Source organism: Macrosteles quadrilineatus, unplaced genomic scaffold (genome assembly GCF_028750875.1).
Source record: "Macrosteles quadrilineatus isolate MER2022 unplaced genomic scaffold, UCM_ALF_1.0 Scaffold_39__1_contigs__length_1060358, whole genome shotgun sequence".
Classification (NCBI taxonomy): Eukaryota; Metazoa; Arthropoda; class Insecta; order Hemiptera; family Cicadellidae; genus Macrosteles; species Macrosteles quadrilineatus.
The window spans coordinates 227324-248630 of record NW_026542632.1 but is presented as its reverse complement, the minus strand read 5'-3'; the positions used below and the strand labels follow the sequence as shown (position 1 = coordinate 248630).

The following is a 21307-nucleotide window of genomic DNA, read 5'->3' as shown; positions in this document are numbered from 1 at the left end:
CGGAGTCGGAGTAGTTCTTTCGGAGTAGTTCGTTCCGGAGTTACTCACCTCTAATAAGCACGCATTTGAATAAACTCTTTTATTGAAAGTAATATTTTACAACTGCAAATTGAAAAGGTAAACATTGTTTTATATCTAATGACAACAGCTGATAATATACAGTATAAAGAATACTACAATTTCCCATCCTTATGGAACAGATGAAGCCAATTTTATTGTTAGTTCTGTCCGGTTTTCTGTAGATGTCGTGTTTTGTTTGCAATTTGTTTCTATTATTTTAGGGTTAGTTTCTCATTATTTGTGTCTCACTGTTGGTTATATAGCTAGTGGACGAGTTATTATTGTTTATTATTAGATAGTTTTATTTGGCTAAACGAGGTTTTTAATCACTGAAATAACAAGAAACAAATTGTAAACAAAACACGACATCTATAGAACGAAACGGCACACGGAAGATTTCTCAGGTGCCGTTTGATGTCACTAACTGCTGACGTCACTTTGAGGGAACACCAATACCGCAACGATACGGCTCTGAGCCATCGGCCTCGGTGGTGCAGTGGATAGCGTTGCGGGCTGATAATTCGAATGTCCCGGGTTCGAATCCCGCCGGCGGCACTAAACTTTTATCAACAATTTTTTCATATCAGCAAGTTTGGTTGGTTTGGTTAGGTTATGACAGTTTAATTTTATAATTAAAAAATAATAAAATTGAATTTTAGGCAATTATAATTTTATTTTATGAACAAAACTATTTTTTAGATTAGTAAACCTTAAATCGATTTTTCCATTATCAGCACGTTTGGTTAGTTTGGTTAGGTTATGACAGTAATAATAGAAAATTATAAAATTGTCTGTTTCTTCAGACGCAGCAGTTATTGACGTCAAACGGCACCTGAGAAATCTTCCGTGTGCCCCACCGATCTATAGAAAACCGGACAGAACCAACAATACAATTGACTTCAGCTGTTCCATAAGGATGGAAAAGCTGCGGTATTTTTAACATTAGGTATATGGAAAGTACCCTTTAGAAAGGAATTACGACCTTAAAGGGCAATTTGTGAAATGATGGATGGTTTTGCGCAAGGCTTCTCGTTATGACGCACATTCGAAGTATATGGGGGTGTGACTTGTAGTTTTCTCAAAAGTGCATGGGTACTTTGGGATTCATGGATAAGGGAGTATGTTTTATCATAGATAAAACATAGTTGGTTAGTCTATGGTTTTATGGTTTTATCTATGATACAATCATGTTTACTTTCAGGCCAGCCAGTGACGTCATTTGTTTATGTTTAAGATCCATCCGTTTCTGTTCTAGTATTCGTGCTAGTATGCTTACTGCTAGTATTCATTTTTTTCGTGCGTTTGTTTGTTGTCTTTGCTTTGTTGACTTTGTTGTTCTAGTTGTTCTGTTTTGTTGTCTGCTTTGCAATTGCAATATTGCAAAACCAAACCATCACATCACATCACCAGTCACCACAGATGATGCAATTATTTGTAATTTTAGTGTGATCAATCGTAATCTGCCAAGAAGGTTTGAATTGTCTAGTAATTTTTTGTAAATATGCCTCTTTCTGATTGGATTCATAGTATTTTAGGGAACCATCATGATGGATATGGAAGGTATGTTAATAAATTAAAGGTCTTAACATGTAGCCTGATTAGGCCTAGGCTTAGTCCCAATCCTCCTAATTTTAAGGCTTTGGTCTAGGCCTACTGTCAGTGTCTGATCAAGGAGTCATACAGATACAGCTACGAACCGATTAGTTTTATACCTAATGTGCATTTTTGTTTTGACACATCCACACAAGCTATTATATGCACTTTATTGGTGAGTTAAGTTATAGTGGCAGATTCATACAAGTATATGGATGAACAATTTAGACCTTAAACTTATCTAACTTACTTGATGTAACTTAACTTACTATACATCTGGCTATAATAGGCCTAGGCCTACCATAAATAACAGCGATTGAAGCCAAATACCTTAAGCAAGTGACAATTATCATTCAAATTACCTAGCATATTTAAAATCCATCGTAAGACTAAGTTATATAAATGGTTTTGTCTTTTGTTTACAATCTGATGATGGCAATCTTGCTGCAACATTTTAATTGAAAGTTTATCTTTTGTTCACGGAGAATTAGGCCTAAGTATTAAACTTTGCCAACAAATCCTGGTCTTATTAGGATATACTCTGGTCTTATTAGGATATACTAAGTTTAACTTCGTCGAAGTTAGTGGTAAGTATAATTGCCAGATTCTTCACACAACATGAAAATTTGGTCGGCATTCGTAAGAGCTGAATTTGCCATAGTTTTCAGAGGTAACTTATCCTTACCTTTGTGTTTTGTTTTTCGATTTGTTGCAACATCCCTAACACAACCAACGGTCACAGCGACATCGATAGTAATATAATAAACCAGCCTTGCTGAGGTTCGCAAAAATATCGTTAAGAATCTTCAGCTGGAATTTGAGCTGGATTGATGAAGGTAAAGCCTATTTTTAGATTCTTCAACGATATCACTAACTTAACTTCGGCGAGATACATGGCAAAAATGCAAGCTTTCATGACATTTGTCATAACATTGCTAGTTTTAACAACATTCAGGTTGACATAATTACATTCTACCAACTTAAAAAAAAATTCCGAACTTTAGAAATACTACCTAAGTTACCTTATAATCTGAATCACCTACTTTAATTTAAATATAAATGAATATGTTTTGTTGGTAGGTAGTTTATAAAACTTCAGGTGCTTAGTTATATTAATTCTTTTTATACTTTCTAAACAATATAATTATGAAGTTCTCATTCCATGCGGATTTCTGCAGACCACCTGATGTTGGAAAGAACAGTAACTTTGGTCAGAATAATCCCAAAACACCACCTATGGCGCCTGAAGATGATGATATTTTAAGGTATGACCTCATACTATTTATTTATTCTATCCAGTTACAGCTGTATGTATATAGGTAACAATAATTAACCTAGATTATTTTAGCAGTTTGGTTTCAATTTTTATAAGTGTGCAGAGGCAGTGCTCTTGAATTATTATTTTTATACATCCAGATGTTTTCTATCTCTAAAAAAGCTCTTAAGTTCAATTCTTTATTTGGTAGATAGAATTATTATCAAAAGGTCCAACATTAAATTAAGTTTTGTTTAACTCTACCAAACGTGGAAGTAACCTGTGCTGTGTGTGGTGATTTTTACCTCTATAAATCAGTGTGCCCATCGAGGGTTAAGCATGATTGTAAACGTACCATATTCTTTGCCCTAATAACGCTGTTTACGCTAGTTTTTCTTACCTTAACAAAATAATGCTTAACTATGTCATATTGAAATAACATTTAATGTTTTAGGCAATTTTTCCCAACATTTGAACCTATGATGGATCCATTTGAAATGCACCACCAGTTACAACAGCAAATTAACGAAATGATGCAGTCTTTCATGGCCCATAATGGGTTACCTGGATTTGGTATGTTCACTTCTATCTTATCTACTTTGCTAAACAAATCAGAATGAGAAGAAGTCTGCATTATTATGCTTTTAATAAGTCTTTTGTATATAAAGCAAGGTTTTCTGTAAGAAAATTGTCCGAACCTTGATTTTCCTACTTTGAGTGATATTCTGCAGTGATGCCAATGTTGAATTTTTCATTCATTTTAGGCCTATCTTTCACTGCCGCAACCCCTAGGTTTAGCCTGACGTAATGTGAAAAACGATTCCGGGCGCGTGCCTAGCGTACTAGGACAAAAAAAAAACTTACCTTCACTGAGTTTCCAGATTGAGTGAGACTTGGTCTGCAGAAGTCAAGCCAACCAATAGTCTACTATCCATTCCACAATTTCTATATGCATATTTAAAGAATGTTAATGAACTAATGTTTTTTTTATTATTTTGCACTTTGCCATAAAAATATAAATACCCCTATGAATGTTTTAGGAACGTTTGAAGGTCCTGAAGTTCCTGCGATCACTGAAAAACAAGACCCGAGAGATCAGTACCTCAAGCCAGGAGTAAGAAGGTTGCCCCAAAGTGATGTGGGGGAGAATAACAAGTAAGGACTTAATTTTTTGTCAACTTAGCTTCCGAAGTCCTCTTGGTGGAAATTTGGTTTTTGGAGGAAAAAGCACAACTTGGCTTGGGAATACATCAAGGCAGAAGGAAGCGATACACACTAACTAGTGATGGTTGAATCTAGGAATTTCGAATCTCGAATCTAAATCCTAAAAAAATTGAATCTCGAATCTTTGAATCGTGAGTCCTAATAGTAATTACAAATGGGCTTATGGTGATTCGAAAATCAAGAATGGAATAGGAACCATTTACAACTTATAACCACCACAACGACAATAAACTCTATGGTTGAAGTCAATGTCACAGTGTACGGTATTGTAAAAGTAATGTCAAAATATAGGCCTATGTCTTATAATTCTATTAAAAAAAAATTGTTTTTTAAATTTTCAAATCTTGTTAATTGAACCTGGAATCCAAATCTTTTCTTGGGATTCGGTGGATTCGAGATTCGGATTTGACACATCCCTGCAAATAACTTACCTAAGAAAAGAATTTCAGGCGGTTGAAAATACAAAGAAAGTTCATATCATGGTAGCCTGAACTTAATTCAGACGAAAGAAGTATAATTTACTATAGAAATGTACTACCATTCTACTTCTCTTCTGACGAAGCCCCTTGTAGGGGTGAAATATCAAGTTTATTGTGCTGTTACCTTTCTTTGTACTTTCAACTACCTGAATCTCTCTTCTAGGAAAGTTAGTTGTGTATCCATTCATTCTTCATTCTGGGAGCAAAACAGGTTCCTTCTAAATAGGTTTAAGTCTAAAATGTTTGAGTGGCTCATCCAAAATCCATATTACTGTATAACAGAGTACTTAGTTTCTGATGTTAATATTAATTTTTAATTTAGAACCCACTGTATTTTATAGCTTCCTTGTAAAAGGTCAATGACAATAAAGATCATTCTTGATTCTTCCCTAATTTGTAAAAGGAGATAGCAATCCTGTTTCAAGATACTTGAGTGATAAAGAAACCATTATTATTTTTACCAATCAAAACGGCAACGCAACTGGTATAATCATCCAAATATGAATCGAGGATGAGTGAAAAAGTAGGCCTAAGATCCTCTTTATAGCTTTCATCATAAGACGATATAATAATGTCCAAACGTACCTTGTCAGAGTACAGACAATCTTTGACATGAAGTATCAAAATGTGCTACATATGTTTCGGCGGTTATTTATATAACTCCGCCATCGTCAGTCTGTATTATTTGTCATAAAACACAATCCTGGGGCTATGAAAATGAGTATTAATTTCATCACAAGCTTTAAACAAGCTGAGTCATCAAAAATATTGTACCTACATCTGATGTTGTGTAATTACCATTGTCCAGTACAATTGTTGGTGGACTCAGTTTGTTGCATAACTTTCACCTGGAATATATCAAATCCAGTATGTTATATTGTATTCTCGATGTTGTTTCATATTGGATGTAGTATAAGTGTTGATATGTCACTCGTTAGTTTCAGATCTGGGCCAATCACATCATGGCTTGACAAGTTCGCCCCAAAACCTGATCAGGACCGAGGTACTAATCAATCGCAGGTTATTTCCTCCTTCCAAATGTTTTCTCGGACGGTTACTTTGCCTGATGGAGTAAGTATGTTGACCTTCTTAATGATATAAAAATCATTAGAAATATGTTCCAGGAAATTTAATGGGCATTTAAAATTTTAAATAATACTCCCTATGCAGCAAACCTGCAGACCAAGTGAATTTTTATTTTTGTGATTGAATTTTTACTCCGTGGTTTTGTTTAACATGTCATATTTATTCCCCATTCAAATAGGCTAACATTGAGTTTAACAACTAATTAGTTTTGCTGCTATACATTTGAGGTATAGACTTAATAATAAATTTACTAACTGAAGCAGTATTAATGAATTAATTTTTCAAATTTAATCAAAATATATCAATGAACAAGCAAACTGCAACAGTATATTTATCCTCCATGAGAATAACATGGAGATTTTATATTTGTATTTTGGGAATGTCTCCATATGTTTAACCATTAAGCATACAACAATGCTTCAAAACACCAAACCATTAGACATAGAATTCAAAAGCTATTAAAACTTTAAAAAATATGGATGAAATTGCAAAATTTAATGTTTTGAGGGTAAAAAAGGAAGAAAAATGTTTTAAAACTTTGCCGCTAAAATGTTAAGTTGCAGGAACAGGAGTTTACCCTCAGGCTGTTTGCGTCCTCTCTTGTTTTGGAAGCAGATTTTTTTCAGTTCCGAATTTTGGTGAATAAGATGTTTAACACTTTTCTATTCCACACCTTTGGTCACTATAAGTATTAAAAAAGGTAAGTTTTGAACTATTGAATCAATTATAAAAAAGATGGCAACTAACATTTTCTATTTCATAGACTGTGAAGACGGAAGAAATAATCCGCAACCCAGATGGTTCGGAGGAGAGGATAGAATCTCACTCCAAAGTGGATGGAAGTGGCAATCCACAGTTCAGTACTCTAGTCGAACCAAATGTTCCAGGTATGAATGGTCTTTTACATGAACCATAGCTTAACGCACCAGAATTACTTAGGCCTATTCACATTCAGATCTCAGTTAGGGCTCTGCTTCTTAGAACTTTTATGTGTGAAAATTATTTCATTGAATAGTTCCCACAGTAACTTCATAGATTTCTTTTTATTGAGTGTTTACAATTACTGTAGACCCCTCTTAACCGACCTCACATCAAACGATAATCAAATTATCCACCCTTGATCGTAAAATATTACAGTTTGTTTTAACCGACCTATGTTTGAAAGCAGTTTGTTTTAACCGCCGCCTTCTATTATTCTCGGACTTTCTGCTCCCACGCTCGGCGATGGGAACCATACGCTTATCTCCACAGGATGTTCGACTAAGATTAAGCTATTTTGTATACATCCAAAGAAATATTCTATATTGCCAAAATGTCATCATTGTTCGTAGATCTAGCATATCTGATTTGTTATATGTGCGCCAAATTTATAAAATTGTAAAGTGCGTTGCAATTTTTATAACTGATTATCTTATCGCTAGAGTAAACAAACAATGCAACTTGTAGGGATGGCAGGAGGGGAGTTTAACGACTCCAAAGTCAAGATAGTTTTTGTGACTCAAGCTTCCAGTGATAGGCTATAAATAAGCATCCTGTCTCGTAACAAAATGGTTGCTTCTTGCTTGTGTATCTTTAATTTTGACCAAATGTTCTGTACTATATTACGATAGATTTGGAAAGCATAAATTAATATTACAGTAGGCCTACTAAATTTATTAAAATGAGATCTTTTATTGACTCTTGCCTACAACTATAATTTATTCCACTGAAAGTATTTGATTTAACCGTATTTTTTGTTTATTTGTGACTTTTCTATCAATACTTACTAAAAAGTTATTTTAAAAATGATGTAAGTACAACTTCAAAATATTGATTATACAATTCCAAATGAACAGCACTTCATTATGTGTTTAGAGATTGCCCGTTTTAACCGACCTTTTGAACTATCCGACCTAGGTCCTGTCCATTTACCGTCGGTTAAGAAGGGGTCTACTATATCTACAATCACAGATGATTGAAAAAAATCAAAGATTAAGTTTTTGGATTTCATAAGTTTAGTATAATTATTTTACTACTAGTTCAGTTGTCAGTTCATCAGTTGTATGTTTAGCTTTTCTTACAACCTAGCACTGTCGTCAGTTTTATATACAGTAGAACCTATTAAATCCGAACACCCGTAATCTGAACGTCCCACTAATCCGAACGCCTCATTGTTGTACTCAATACACAGTATAGTAGTTCTTGATTGTATACTGTGTTTGTTTATTGATATACACACTGTAATTGTTTCTACTGTAATGTCAAGTACTGTTTATTCACTACTACTGTATTAAATAAACTCTGAATTTTACTTTATAAAGCATTTTTCACTTTTACCATAACAATTACGATCCATTTTAGCAATGTTTTAGCTATTGTTATGTAAAAACAACTACCTATATGTTCTGTAATCTGAACTTCTCAATAGTCAGAACTACCTCCGTCCCAATTAGTTTGGATTAAAGAGGTTCTACTGTACATTTTTCATTTTGTCCTATTAATTTGCAGGCACAATCTGGTCAGATATCTTTAACTATGGATCAAAAAGCCAGAGGATAGAATCGCCGGAGTTTGAAGATCCAAAATATCAATGTCTCAAACCTGGATACGAAAACTTGGACCCTAATAGCAAAAAAATTGACACAGATCTTGATCAAATGTAAGTTTGGTGAATTCTGTAAAATCCATTCTATCCATATATCTATCTATCAGAGCTTTTAAGAAAATAAACTTAATTACTCTTGATAAGAGGAAAGAGTATTAACAATAGTCAGAGTGCAAGACAAACAATAAGGGGGGGGGTGACTAATCCCCCACTTTAACATTAATATATTGATGTAATTTTTATTCATAATACCACCCCAATGTCTTCGAGTGATTCCCCCCCCCCCCCCCCTTAATTCCAATGGTAAATTGCTGTAACTGTAGATTAACATGTATTTATAGATTAATAAGTCTTCACAATAAGTCTTTTAAAGTGGCTTAAGCAAATAAAATTTTTTTACGTAGTTTAATTGCAAACTAAGTAAATTAACCATAGAGGTCGTATGTTAAAAAAATCGTTATGTGAGTTAGTATAATAATCCTTGTTTATTCTTTTAGCATTGAAAAAGAAGGGATTGAAAGATTCTTAAAAAATTTGCCTCTTGTCACCAAAGAACCAGGGCCTGTTCAACCAAAGATAAACTCAGGTTTTGAGAGTTTCAAAAGAAGGATTGTAACCCTCCCAAATGGAGTAAGTGATTAATTCTGATTCTTTGTTCAAACAACACAAGTTTTTTTCTAATTTTTTAAACTAGTTCTCTGCTGTTCATCTTAGAAAATGGCTCAATTACTTAAACTTAATGTTTATACATTGCCGTGCTAACTATTACTTTCTCTATTTTAGGCTATTTAATACCTATGATATTTATATACTCTGGTTGCTCAGCTTGGCTGGCCGAGGCATCGGCCCTACTCACACACACGCAGGCCTCACAGACACAGACGCAAGGGGTTAGGACAGTCCATTGACCTGCCGTGTGAGTCATTACTGGCTCACAGGAATTAATCGATAATCGTTGTTATACCTTTGTTATTAAATCTATGCTTTCGAGTTCAGCTAAAAATTATATGTAAACAGCATATATGTTGCTAACAGTTAAGAATATTTTCATCCCCAGGAAACAAAGGTGTCTCTTGTAAATAAAACCGAGCTCCAGCTGTGTCCCCTGATATCAGACTCTAGGTCCAGCCCTGATCAACCAGAGTATGCCCATTGTAAATACGGACAAACTATTTATGTCATAGGAATTGTAGAATCTTCCATGATTGTGGCGAAATCATGGAAGATCTTACTACATTCAATCCAAAGTAACAAGATTCTATGATCTACGACTCTGCCACCAAAAGTTTGGGAAAATTGAGGATTAGAATCAGCCAATTCATATTTAAGTTATAAGGTTCGGCCATAAATTTCACGGTTAGTCCAGGCTGTCAGTAACAACACTGCCTTTGGGGCCTTGTAGAATAGTGTGAATTACATTTTTGATTGGGTAGAGAAAGTATTCTTGTCAGAATATTGTATCTAACAATCAAGTAACAAAACAACAGAAAACTCCATGGATAGTAACGTTTTTCTGTTAAAGCATAGGTAAAACAGAGATATGATTTTGAAACCGACAAAATTTTTTTGTACAATTTGTCCTTATATTATATCTTCTAATGTTTGGTCGAGTAAAATTTCAAATTTGAACATTTTTCTTGTGCCAAGGTTGTGGAAAGGGAAGAGGTGGTGCGTAATGCTGATGGTACTGAACAGCGTACAATCACACAAACTTGGCCTGACGGTACTTCCAAACAACTCATCGTGCCAGAGTCACCTTTTGCCGGTAAGTAAAGAAAAGTATGTTATATGACAAGTAAGCAACTAATTTTATTAAACAGGTTTAAATACCTGCTATCAAGCAATCCATTTCATTGCTTTTTAATATTATTTGGCAATCCGAAGGCTACATCCACAATGAAACTAATTTTAACTTGTCCTTTTATGGAAGATGTTTATATTAGAGGTTCCTGATATTTTTGGGTTAGGTCTCGGCCAACAGTTGGCCTAGGGGATTGGTTCCACTGTACTTTCATGACAAGTACAAGGGTGGACCCCACATTTGAATCTATTAAATCAATAAAGGTATATAATTTTTTATCAATGAAAAAATAGCAGTCCTGTATTAAGTGTATGGCTTGTGGTCAGACCAATACTAACCTAGTTGAGCATTACAGCGTGCGATCCAATTGCAGTGTAGAGATTGATGGTCTATACTTAAATTTGTTTGGATTGAGAAAGTTACCTGAATCAAATTAGAGGAATGAACACAACAGAAGAGAGATTTATCCTGGTTCAACTATCAGTCTGAATTAGAATGCCCACCACTATCATATAATTATTTTGTTGTTTTTTTCTCATAAATATTGAATTTAGAACAGTAGTTTGAAGTGATGGCGAATTCACACTGTTTATTTTTCAGGTCAAAGCCAGAATAGTATAACAGACGGACATTATGATGTACTTTCTGCGACTCTGCGTGGTGTAAAAGATTTTGTGAATATTCTGTTTAAATAGTTCTATGTTTTATGCTTGTATAGTTAATTGTATTTGTATATTATTTTGCAGAATTTTTCTGTATTTCTAAATTGTACATTGAAAGACTTTATCTAAATATATAAGTTTGTTGTCATGTTAATGGTTATTTCTCTAACCTGTGGACAACCATAATGTCATGTAATCTTAGTTACCTACATTTTAACATAATACAGTTTGATTAATTTTGTGCATATTATCACGAAATAACAATCTAACCCAAAACTCTCACTGAGCCAATAAAAAGCATAGCATTTGAAAATGCCAGTGTCTACCTACACCAGAATCTAGGAGCCATTATGATGTTGTGAGTTCTTAATAGTATTGTTGTATTCCTGGTTTTCACTTAAAACTTTATCAGACTCTGGTGGACATAATAATTACAAAAGTTTATATTTCTATGACACGGCCACAAACAGGTGTTTGGTTTGGGCTACTGGAGGTTGACTGTGACAAAGAGACCAGTACTGTAGTCGTAATTTTCCAGCTCACCATTGTCATTGTTGTATAAAAAATACAGGTCACCAATCAGTGTATAGGTTCTTTGGAAAAAGCAGAGTGGGATTGCTGTTCCCACTCTTTCCCGCTCCACTACACCACAGGAAGAGACGGTTAGACATCTACGGTGTTGTGATGTATATGGAGAGGGGATCAGGTGATGTTTTTTATAGCCAATGACGCCCATAGGTGGTGTCCCCATTTAAAAATGAGAATAATAATAATCTATATATACTACGTAAGCCAATTCTTTGCGTCAAAATTGTGGGAGACTGGTTGTCAAGTTTTACGCTTATACGTATGTTTGAGGTAATGGGGAAATTTTTATTTAAAATTACTACACTATTATACGACCATTGGGTGATGTCAGTACAGTGTATTTAAATGTTGTTAAAGACGAACTAGAGCAACTAAGAGATAAGGCCAGGAGTGTGAATGGCTTATCAACAATGGACAATGCACCTACCCCCGCCCACGCCCATCCTCCAAGCTCAGCTGATCCGGCAGTCGTGGTTATGCGTTCGACCTGCATATGGGATGAAAATAGTATTTTTCAACCCTGAGGAAGCGGAACGTTTTTTTAGTTCTGCGAAACGTCGGACTTGTGATGCCATGGACGATTTCATGTTGTGTATGTGCTTATATACAATAATGCCCGCAATAATCTTCGTAAATAAATAACACATTGCCTAAAAGCATCTCTTTCAGAAACAAAATGTACCATGTCACAACAAGAACAAACCTGTTTATTTAATTTACCTTATTTTATTTTAGCAGTGACAGTCAAAGTTTAAAATATTTTGTATAAATATAATGCTACCTAATAATGCACTACCGGTAATGATTCAACTAAACTGTCTGAAGGTATAAAACTTGATGGAAATGAATCTCTCTAGTTTTTGGAAATGGATATGGCAATGTCTTTATTGCCATTGCACGTGTGTCCAAGAAAGTTCAACATCTAAATAATAAACAAGAAATATTGTAACAGAATCTATCAGTCATATAAGACTTTATTAACTCGCTTCTGTGACCTAAACTCTTTTAGCATTTCTTAACGTGATAATTTTTACTATGAGGAAACTGTAAAAAGTTGCAGTAACTTAGTGTGTTCATACTCTGGGAATAAAAACAAAAATTTAAAAAAAGGGTTTATTTGTACAGTTAACAGAAGAAATAGGCGTAAAAAGTCTTGGTTGATAGTTAGTTCTTGAAACCACCTCCAAAACTCTTCCTAAATCCTCCACTATCTCGTCCGCCTCTAAAACCTCCTCCTCCTCTTCCTCCAAAACCGCCCCCTCCTCTTCCTCCGCCAAAACCACCTCCGCCTCTTCCAAAACCGCCTCCTCTTCCACCACCTCTTCCCCCTCCTCCAAAGCCTCTGCCTCCTCTAAAACCACCTCTTCCTCTGTCTCCTCCGCCTCCTCTGCCACGACCTCTTCCCCCACCTCCTCTTGAACTCTTCACTCCGGGAGGCTGGGGTAGAAACCTCTTCAAGGGTAAGATCTTTTCTGGATTGATATACAACTGAAATACAAATACGTAAATGAGCTATTGGTGAATCGAGGATGAAACATAAGCTTCTGGTTGTGTTTATGAGACATCTATGTAAACACTAGCTGCAAAAAGGTTTTTGTTGGCTCTATCAATTTATCAGCTATGTTCCACACAAGAAACCAATGGAAGCCATGTGGAAACGCATTTATTTATAAACATTTCTAGAATGGCTCAAAGTAGCAGCACCTAAAAGATCATATTAGATGATATTAGTAATGAAAAATGCTGGTTTCTGTCAACTGTGGTTTTATTGCAATCAAAAACTTAAATAGTTGAGCACTCAAATTTTATTTTGTTGAAACAGATTCCGATTTGACTTCTCCATATTTAAATATTAAATTTTTACTTTACTCTCTACACAATAGCATATGGAGGGAAAGTATTGTTTTTGTCAACATTTACGAGTTTAAGTTATGGGTGGAAATTGTTGAGTGGGTTTATATCCCTTTGAAAAAAAGTGGTGATGTCTGTTGTGTGGGGATGTGTACAGAGCTACAGACTACAACTGTGATCTGCTTTTGATACAATTTAGATAGTGGTATCTCCGGGAACTTCAGTATTTAAAATATATATATATTTATATTTCAATGTGGATATTACTGTAAAACACAGAAAACTACAGAAATATATACAAAAACGGCTACATTTATTTTATCTTATATTAGCCTACTATTCATCCTGAACAAAATTACATAACCCCTAGCACTGTAAATTCAAAGGATCAAGAGTTATTGCAGTTTTTGTGATTTTTCCCAATAATTATCTGCTTACCCAGTATACTGCCTACTTGTTTTATATTTTTTGCTCATAGTAGTATAGTATTTTATGTTCAATGTTTATGCCAATCTAATGGGAAAGAGAATATGTCAGTTTGCTGATACTGTTTATATATATATATATATATATATAAACTGTCATATGGTATAGTAGTTGACTAAAATAAAGCTAAAGTCTAACATTTACCTTTGTGTTTTTCTTGAAGGATGAAGCATTCATATTGTCATTAAGTTTAACTGTAACAGAGTAGTCCCTTACGTTTCCGAAAATCTCATCAATTTTGCCGATACACTCTTTGTTCTCCAGATATATAGGAGCGTTGAAGTAAGGAACATCCTCCATTTCTACTTTGCAAACCAGATCATCTTGGCAAGGGTAGTCGTAAAAACCTAGCGGTATTACCTGGAATATGGAGATAGACATTATCAGATACTAGATACATATTATAAAATTATAAAACTTCTAAACACAATAAGAGAAAATTATTTGAGCAGATTCACCCTTATCTTAAACACTGCAAAGTTTTCATCTCTGTTTAATTGTAACAAACGGTGTATTTTTCCAATTTTGATGATTGAAAAACACTTCACTGCTCAGTGCCCCAAACCCCATAACCTATTCAAAACAAATACTTTTGTACTTAGGCATAAAATGAGGCTCATTGTGTAAACCTTAACTTTTTTAAGAGTTTGTAGCCCACATTAGTGAGCGTAGCATTTGGAACAGAGCGAGTGACGGATTATGTACATTTGTGGTTGTGGAGTTCGACTGTTTTGAATAAGCTGTCAATTGGGGTGTCATATTGTTGGGTGCAGCCTTGAATCATATGTTAACAATCTTAATTCTAATATGAGTTACCTATTGCTAAAAAGTAGGCATATAAATTACTTTTCTTCAGTCTTTAGACAAATACTTTTGGGTAGCCTACATTTAAAATTGAGCTTTTTTTTATTTTGTTGGCCGACACGATGCCAACGGATTTTATTTGAAAGATGATGCCGTTTACTGAAGGTACAATGAAACCTAGACTTGGTTAGTAAATCCCTCTGAACAACGGAGTGTAACTTCCTGTTTTGTTATGAATGTTGTAAAAAACAAATGCCAGATCAATACCGTACTAAAAAGCATACTTTATTGAATTTATTTTTGCTTTGGATACAAACTTTATTTTGATCAATTTGGGCACGTTTTGGACCATAAACTTTTAAATGCCAAAGAAAAGCGTGATTACCATTATTAACTTAGTTATAGCATAGGTACGGTACATAAAACCATAGATAAAACATACTCCCTTAGTAGATTAGTCATCCTAATGGAACAGCTAAAGCCAATTTTATTGTTAGTTCTGTACGTCCAACTATAGAGGTTATGTTTTGTTTACAATTTGTTTCTTGTTATTGCAGTCATTTAAAACCTCGTTTAACCTAATAAAACGATATAATCATAAACAATAACTGGTCTCCTAGTTATATAACCAAATAGTATAGCAGAAATCATGAAAATAACCCTAAAATAATAGAAACAAAATGTTGTCTACACTAGCGATCAGTGTGGACGTACATGAACTAGATACAAAAAACAAGCTTCAAAATTTACAATGGGATGAGAAGTCTACTTGTGTTGCTTAGTCTATGATAAAACGTACAGATCCAAATGAAATAAAAGTAGTCCTAAACAAGATGATATTTGAAACATACCGTTTCAGGTGGACCCTGGTCGAAACCACCTCCTCCTCCACCACCTCTTCCCCCTCTTCCTCCTCTGAATCCACCACCTCCACGGAACCCTCCGCCACCTGTAATGCATTTATTTTAGGCCCTACATATAGTGATCCAAAATAAGGTAGGCCTACTTTGGTATTATACTGAGGACACCCTTATACAGCGCTGCAGCGGTTGTATTAGGTTGGGTTATAATAAATAGAAAGTATGACTCATCTGGTATCGTTTGATTCATAACAAAACTAGGAAAGTCCTACAAACATATTTTTCATTACTCTACACACGAAAGTACACTTTCTAAACGTAAAATGAGATAAGAAAATAGGTAATTCCCGCTACTGCACGGAAAAGTTACATAACGTTAACTTTCCGTGCGTATGTACTGCACGGAAAGTAACCGCTATGGGATTTTGCGGTGCAGTCAGATCAGCTGATTGTATTGTTGTTGAAAACACATTCCTCGCTTATATATTGACATTGTCAGTTAGGTTATGTTTGTTGAGATAGATTCTTTGAACTATGTGTACTAATATGGATAATATTCCTGAAACTTTGATGAACAGAGCGGTAAGTGTAACAAACGAATTATTGCCTGATGTGTCGCGTTTAAGATACGAAAATGAATACGATAAGCTTTGTACTTGGTGTCAAAAAGAAAACATTAAACCTAGCCAGGTTAATGATGACATACTTCTAGTCTATATGTCAGAACTGTCGAAAACTATGAAACCTAGCACCTTGTGGAGCAAGTATTCAATGGTTAAAAATGTCTTAAAAGTAAAAGAAAATCTTGGAAATTTAAAATTTCCAAAAACAGTTGCATTTTTAAAGAAAAAGTCTGTTGGTTTCAAACCTAAAAAAGCGAATGTTTTTACATCTGATCAAATTTCTCAGTTCATGATCAACGCTCCCGACAAAGAATGGTTGTTAAGTAAAGTAATTTTGACGTTTGGCATTTTTGGAGCCCTTAGGCGAGATGATCTATTACGCCTTAGCATAAATGACGTAAAAGATTATGGCAGTTTCATTAAGGTTACATTGAGAGATGGTAAAACACATGCTAGCAGAAGTTTCATCATTACAGACGATGAATGTACGTATCAACCCTGCCAGCTAGTACGTAAATATTTGTCTTTACGCCCATCAAAAATGACGAGCCCTAGACTTTTTGTTGGCTTCAGGCAAGGCAAGTGCGTAGCACAACATGTCGGGAGTCATACGATTTCGGATGTTCCCAAAAAGGTCGCCCAGTACCTTAAGCTAGAACAGCCTGAATCCTACACAGGTCATGGTATTCGACGCACATCCGCGTCAATGCTGGTGGAAGGGGGAGCGGATTTACTCACACTCAAGAGGCACGGAGGCTGGAAAAGTGCAACCGTTGCTGAAGGTTACATTGAGGAGTCCATAAATAGAAAAATTGATGTGTCTAAAAAACTTTTTTCAAAACCAAGTACTTCAATCTCAAATCAAAACAATTCCTCTTTGAATTTACTTCCAATCAGAGACATTACTAATTCAATTTCAAATTACAACAATTCCTCTTTGGATTCACTGCCACTCAATAACATTTCTAACAATGATGAAGAGGTGAATCTGGTTTCAAAACAATATTTTACAATCGACGATGTAATTTCATCAGAAGAAGATACTGTGCAAAATCGCAATTTCATTCAAGAAAATAATAAAGTTGATGGAACACACTCGGAAGTCAATGTTGCAGAAATGAGAAAAAACCTAAAGCTACCACAAAAAATGTTAAACATAAGTGAAAATCAAAACTGCGACTTAAACATACATTTTCATTTTCATTAATAAAGATTTATCAGCGTGTTGATCCTATGTAATCATCAAAGGTCTCTTTCTTTATTTGTTTATTCATCAGCTTGTTCTGTAGTTAATTTAATAAAGATACTTTTTTTTACCCAAAATAGTCTGTTTTTCCTCAAACTATTGGCCATGCAATTATTAATAAGTGCACGGAAAAAACTCATAACGTTAAGTTTCCGTGCTTATGTCGAGGTACATACACACGGAAAGTTAGCGTTATGAGTTTTTTCCGTGCACTTATTAATAATTCAGAGTTGAGTTTTTTTTCATTAGTTCGGTTTTTTCTCTTAATACTAAGTTAAATAAACGAAAATTTTCATGTTTTTATAAGTTTTCGGTATCGTAATGAAAAATAATGTTCAATACTCGCCTCGAAAGTGTCATTGCGGGGCACGATGGCGTTTCCAGCGCTCGGCTTCGCCTCGCGCGAAAATGCCATCTCTCCCCGCAATGAGTCACTTTCCAGTCTAGTAATGAAAACTACTATTATGATAACATAACCGCCGCAGCGCATTGTAAAATAAGTGGCCTCTGTATAATACCAAAGTAGTCTACCCAAAATAATAAGTGCAAAATAAATATTGATCGCAAAAACTTAGATGTTGATGTTGACGGTTTTAACGAATTGTAAATAAAAGTTTAGTGCAGAAAATAAGATACCAGACAATCTGTTTGACATTTTGTAGTCTACATAGCTAAGTAGCGGTGGGGCACACGGGAGGGACGATGGCTAAAAATTATAAAATCAATTTTAAAATTTAGTATTGTAAAATTAAACTGTCATAACCTAACCTAACCAACCAAACTTGCTGCAATGCTAATATAAAAAAGATATAAGATAAAAATCAAATAAAGCAAAATCTTTGACAAAAAGTAAGTGTCCCCGACGGGTTTCGACCTCGAGACCTCCTGAACACTAGTCTGATGCGCAATCAACTATGCCACGACCGCTGCTGGAATCACATCGTCTCGTTACAGTAATCGTGTTGCCTCAAGAGAAGACATTGGCCACTATAGATATGACGTCACCACACCTTTAGCCATCGTCCCTCCCGTATGCCCATTCCAGCCAAGTAGGAGGTTAAATTTGTAAACAGCAATAACTTAAAGAAGTATAATATGATTTCAAGAAGATAAGAACAACAGGGCTTACCTCTACCTCCTCTTCCTCGAAAACTCATTTATTGACTCAGTTGAGCAACCTGAAAAACCATTACGTTAATAAATTGTGAAAAAAATTACTCATAAAAAGGTTAAATACCTGTAGTTACTGTCAGTAATCCTGGATTTAAGTCATCGACCCATGTTTCGAACCTAAAAGTTCATTTTCAAGCTGTTACCATCAGTTCTAACAACACATTCCAAACAAATCCTCTTCATAACTGGCAAGAGTCGTTAAACACACGAAATACTAACACAAAAACATTAAACAAAATTAACAAACATAAAAAAAAACACTTCAAATTACTATTTCAAAAATGCAAGCATTTTTGAAAAAGTAATTTGAAGTGTTTTTCTCAGGATTTTAATTTTACAAAAACAGTCTGCAGGCAACATAAACTAACAACTTGATACATCATAACCTAAACTTTACCTAGTTCTTATCCAACCTAACTTCAAAACACTTCATGCAGTCACCAATTCACATAGGCCTACAGCACGACCTACCACCCTGACAAGCCTAAATAAGAACTACATGTTTAAAGTTCAAAACTTCCAGTTGCTTGTCGTGTGGTTGGAAACAGTCAGCTGTAGGCTTGGTTACCCACAGTTCATACCACTTGTAAATGTTATCCATCATACCTTGTTTATTGTAATGTTGTATGTTTTTACGGCGATATCTTGATAAATATTCATCAGCAGTGAAAATAATGGTATATTTTGATTCAGGAGGTAAAAAACTATAAAGTAAGATATCAAAATTAAAAATTCGTTTGGAGGCACCTATAGGCCTACGGAATAAATACCGCTTTCGTATGTTCATCTAAAAGAGAACCGAGAAGTCCTTACCGAAAGTTTTAACGAGATGTTCATGGCAATTGTTTTGTTAAGTACAGCATTGGCAGTTATTAGCATCCAATTTCTATGGTATCTGGCGGGGGTGACCCCCAATGAGAAGTCTTTCTTACTTCAAAACCGAGGAAGGTTTATGGATGTATTACTTACTTTATCTACGGAATAGTGACCTAATACGACTCAATAAAAACTATTACCAGCGATATATTTTACAAACAAAATGTTTGTATTTAAAAATCCAAATGTTTATAACGAGACTGAAGGTTCTAGTAAATGTTATGTTAACATTATTATTACAATTACTTTAAAATAATTGTCTATTTCTGCTGACATGACGGAGTGACGTGTTTGGTTATTCAAATGTCAGCAGTAAGTTATAGGCCTAAGTTTATGTTGAACATAATAGTCCACAAAGTTATCCTATGAGTTAAGAAATCTAGAAAAATAAATAATAATTATCCTCGTAACAGCTCCTAGGCCTATGCAATGTAGCATGGCCTCCTTAGAATGTAGACAGTGGTACAGACAGGGAGACAGGTGATTTGGCTTAACAAATGCAACAAGAGAAACATCTCGATTGTACAAACCTCTCGCTAAGTAATCGAAGCAATCGATAAGCGGAACATCTCGAGAAGGAACATTTAGATTGTTTAAAAATCTTGCAATTACGCATCACTATAAAGAATTATCTGACTTAAAACCAAATTAACATCAAACCTAGCCAAGGCTAAGCAAATTAACTTGGCAATTAGGCTACGTTCGATGTTAACATAGACCCCCTCCCCTCGTAATCATGCTGAACTCAATGTAAATTTTTAATGAAGTAGGCCTAAGTCATCAATATCGGAAAAAACAAGAAACTGTACCCTAAATGGGTACAGGTTCTTAACTGGGCTATGCTAATATCGATTGAAACTATCGATTCGATTAGCAAACCTTCATGCGATTTTTTCACCATCAGCAAGTTCGGTTGGTTAGGTTAGGTTATGATAGTTTAATTTGATAATAAATATACCTATTTAAAAATATCGATTATTATTCAATATTTTCAATTCGATAGTTTCAATCAATATTAGCATAGCCCAGTTAAGAAACTGTACCCACATAAATTTGGGTAATTCTGAGCAATTACTTGGTCAACCCCAATTTTTTTCATATTTTACTACGGTCATCAGGAGGTTCTCAGAAAGCAAGAAACATATAATTCAAGGCCCGCAAGGCCATCGTACAGGTTGCCGAGCGATAAGAAGGTTCAAAGTCCAAGCGATAACAGTGGCTTGCGGGAGACGCGCGGAAGGCCAGTTGTGGCAGTACCGTTATGGCTATGGCTAGTGGTCCCTTCAACAATCCTTTTCTATGTGACGGGTGTGAAAACACGTTACTTACTTATGTTTTTTTTTTTGTCTCAAATACATCTCTAAGGCCAATTGTAACAGTACCGTTACGTTAGGTTAGGTTAGGTTAGGTTAATTAATAACCTAACTTAACCTAACCTAACCTAACTTAACCTTGCGGGGCTTGAATTACATGTTTCTTGCTTTCTGAGAACCTCCTGATGACCGTAGTAAAATATGAAAAAAATTGGGGTTGACCAAGTAATTGCTCAGAATTACCTAAATTTGTATAAATTAGGTTATTATTTACTTGAAGTGGCCAAGTGTTACATTACAGTAGGCCTACATTACTTTTAGAAGCATGCAAGGTTACTCTTATGTAAATTAGAATGTAAATAATTAAAATAACTTTTTTATATTGATGTATAATTTTGAAATACTCACCCTTGCGTCCTTAAAAAATCTATTTCTTTACTTTGTACACAAAATAAATCTTGATGTAAAGAAAATATTTAAACTATAAACTTTTGAGGTTAGCTTTCAATTACATCGTTTGTTTATCGAATCTCGAATCCAAAACACGAGGGGGAATGGGAAACAGTGTTCACCCACACCGGCACGCGGCAACCAGTGCTGCCACTTCCAACTTCCATCTGTTTCTGTGCTAGAGCCAGAGAGTAGAGTAGATTGGACTCTAGCTATTACAGGAGGATTAAACATTAGAGTGGACTAGGAGAGTTCAGATAAAATAAAAGTAAAGTATTTTTATTGGTTGAATT

The 21307-nt window shown here is 34.9% G+C and overlaps 2 protein-coding genes across 3 annotated transcripts; one reads left to right on the top strand and one right to left on the bottom strand.

Annotated features, from left to right (window-relative positions):
* Positions 1–1442: 1442 nt before the first annotated feature.
* LOC129005872 (uncharacterized) lies at positions 1443–10898 on the top strand. Of its 2 annotated transcripts, none has more exons than XM_054434903.1 (10): positions 1443–1620; positions 2832–2918; positions 3363–3481; positions 3949–4063; positions 5556–5682; positions 6461–6584; positions 8185–8335; positions 8779–8911; positions 9929–10046; positions 10683–10898. In XM_054434903.1, the coding sequence occupies exons 1-10, from the start codon at positions 1562–1564 to the stop codon at positions 10775–10777; spliced, it is 1128 nt and encodes a 375-aa protein (XP_054290878.1). In that variant the 5' UTR covers positions 1443–1561; the 3' UTR covers positions 10778–10898. The 2 variants fall into 2 exon arrangements, with proteins under 2 accessions (XP_054290878.1, XP_054290877.1); XM_054434902.1 differs by having other exon boundaries at positions 5550–5682.
* Positions 10899–12431: 1533 nt separating this feature from the next.
* Positions 12432–21095, bottom strand: LOC129005869 (probable H/ACA ribonucleoprotein complex subunit 1). Its single transcript, XM_054434896.1, has 5 exons — positions 20973–21095; positions 18332–18380; positions 15325–15422; positions 13814–14029; positions 12432–12820 (listed from the first exon to the last, which is right to left on the bottom strand). The coding sequence occupies exons 2-5, from the start codon at positions 18357–18359 to the stop codon at positions 12497–12499; spliced, it is 666 nt and encodes a 221-aa protein (XP_054290871.1). The 5' UTR covers positions 18360–18380; positions 20973–21095; the 3' UTR covers positions 12432–12496.
* Positions 21096–21307: the final 212 nt, after the last annotated feature.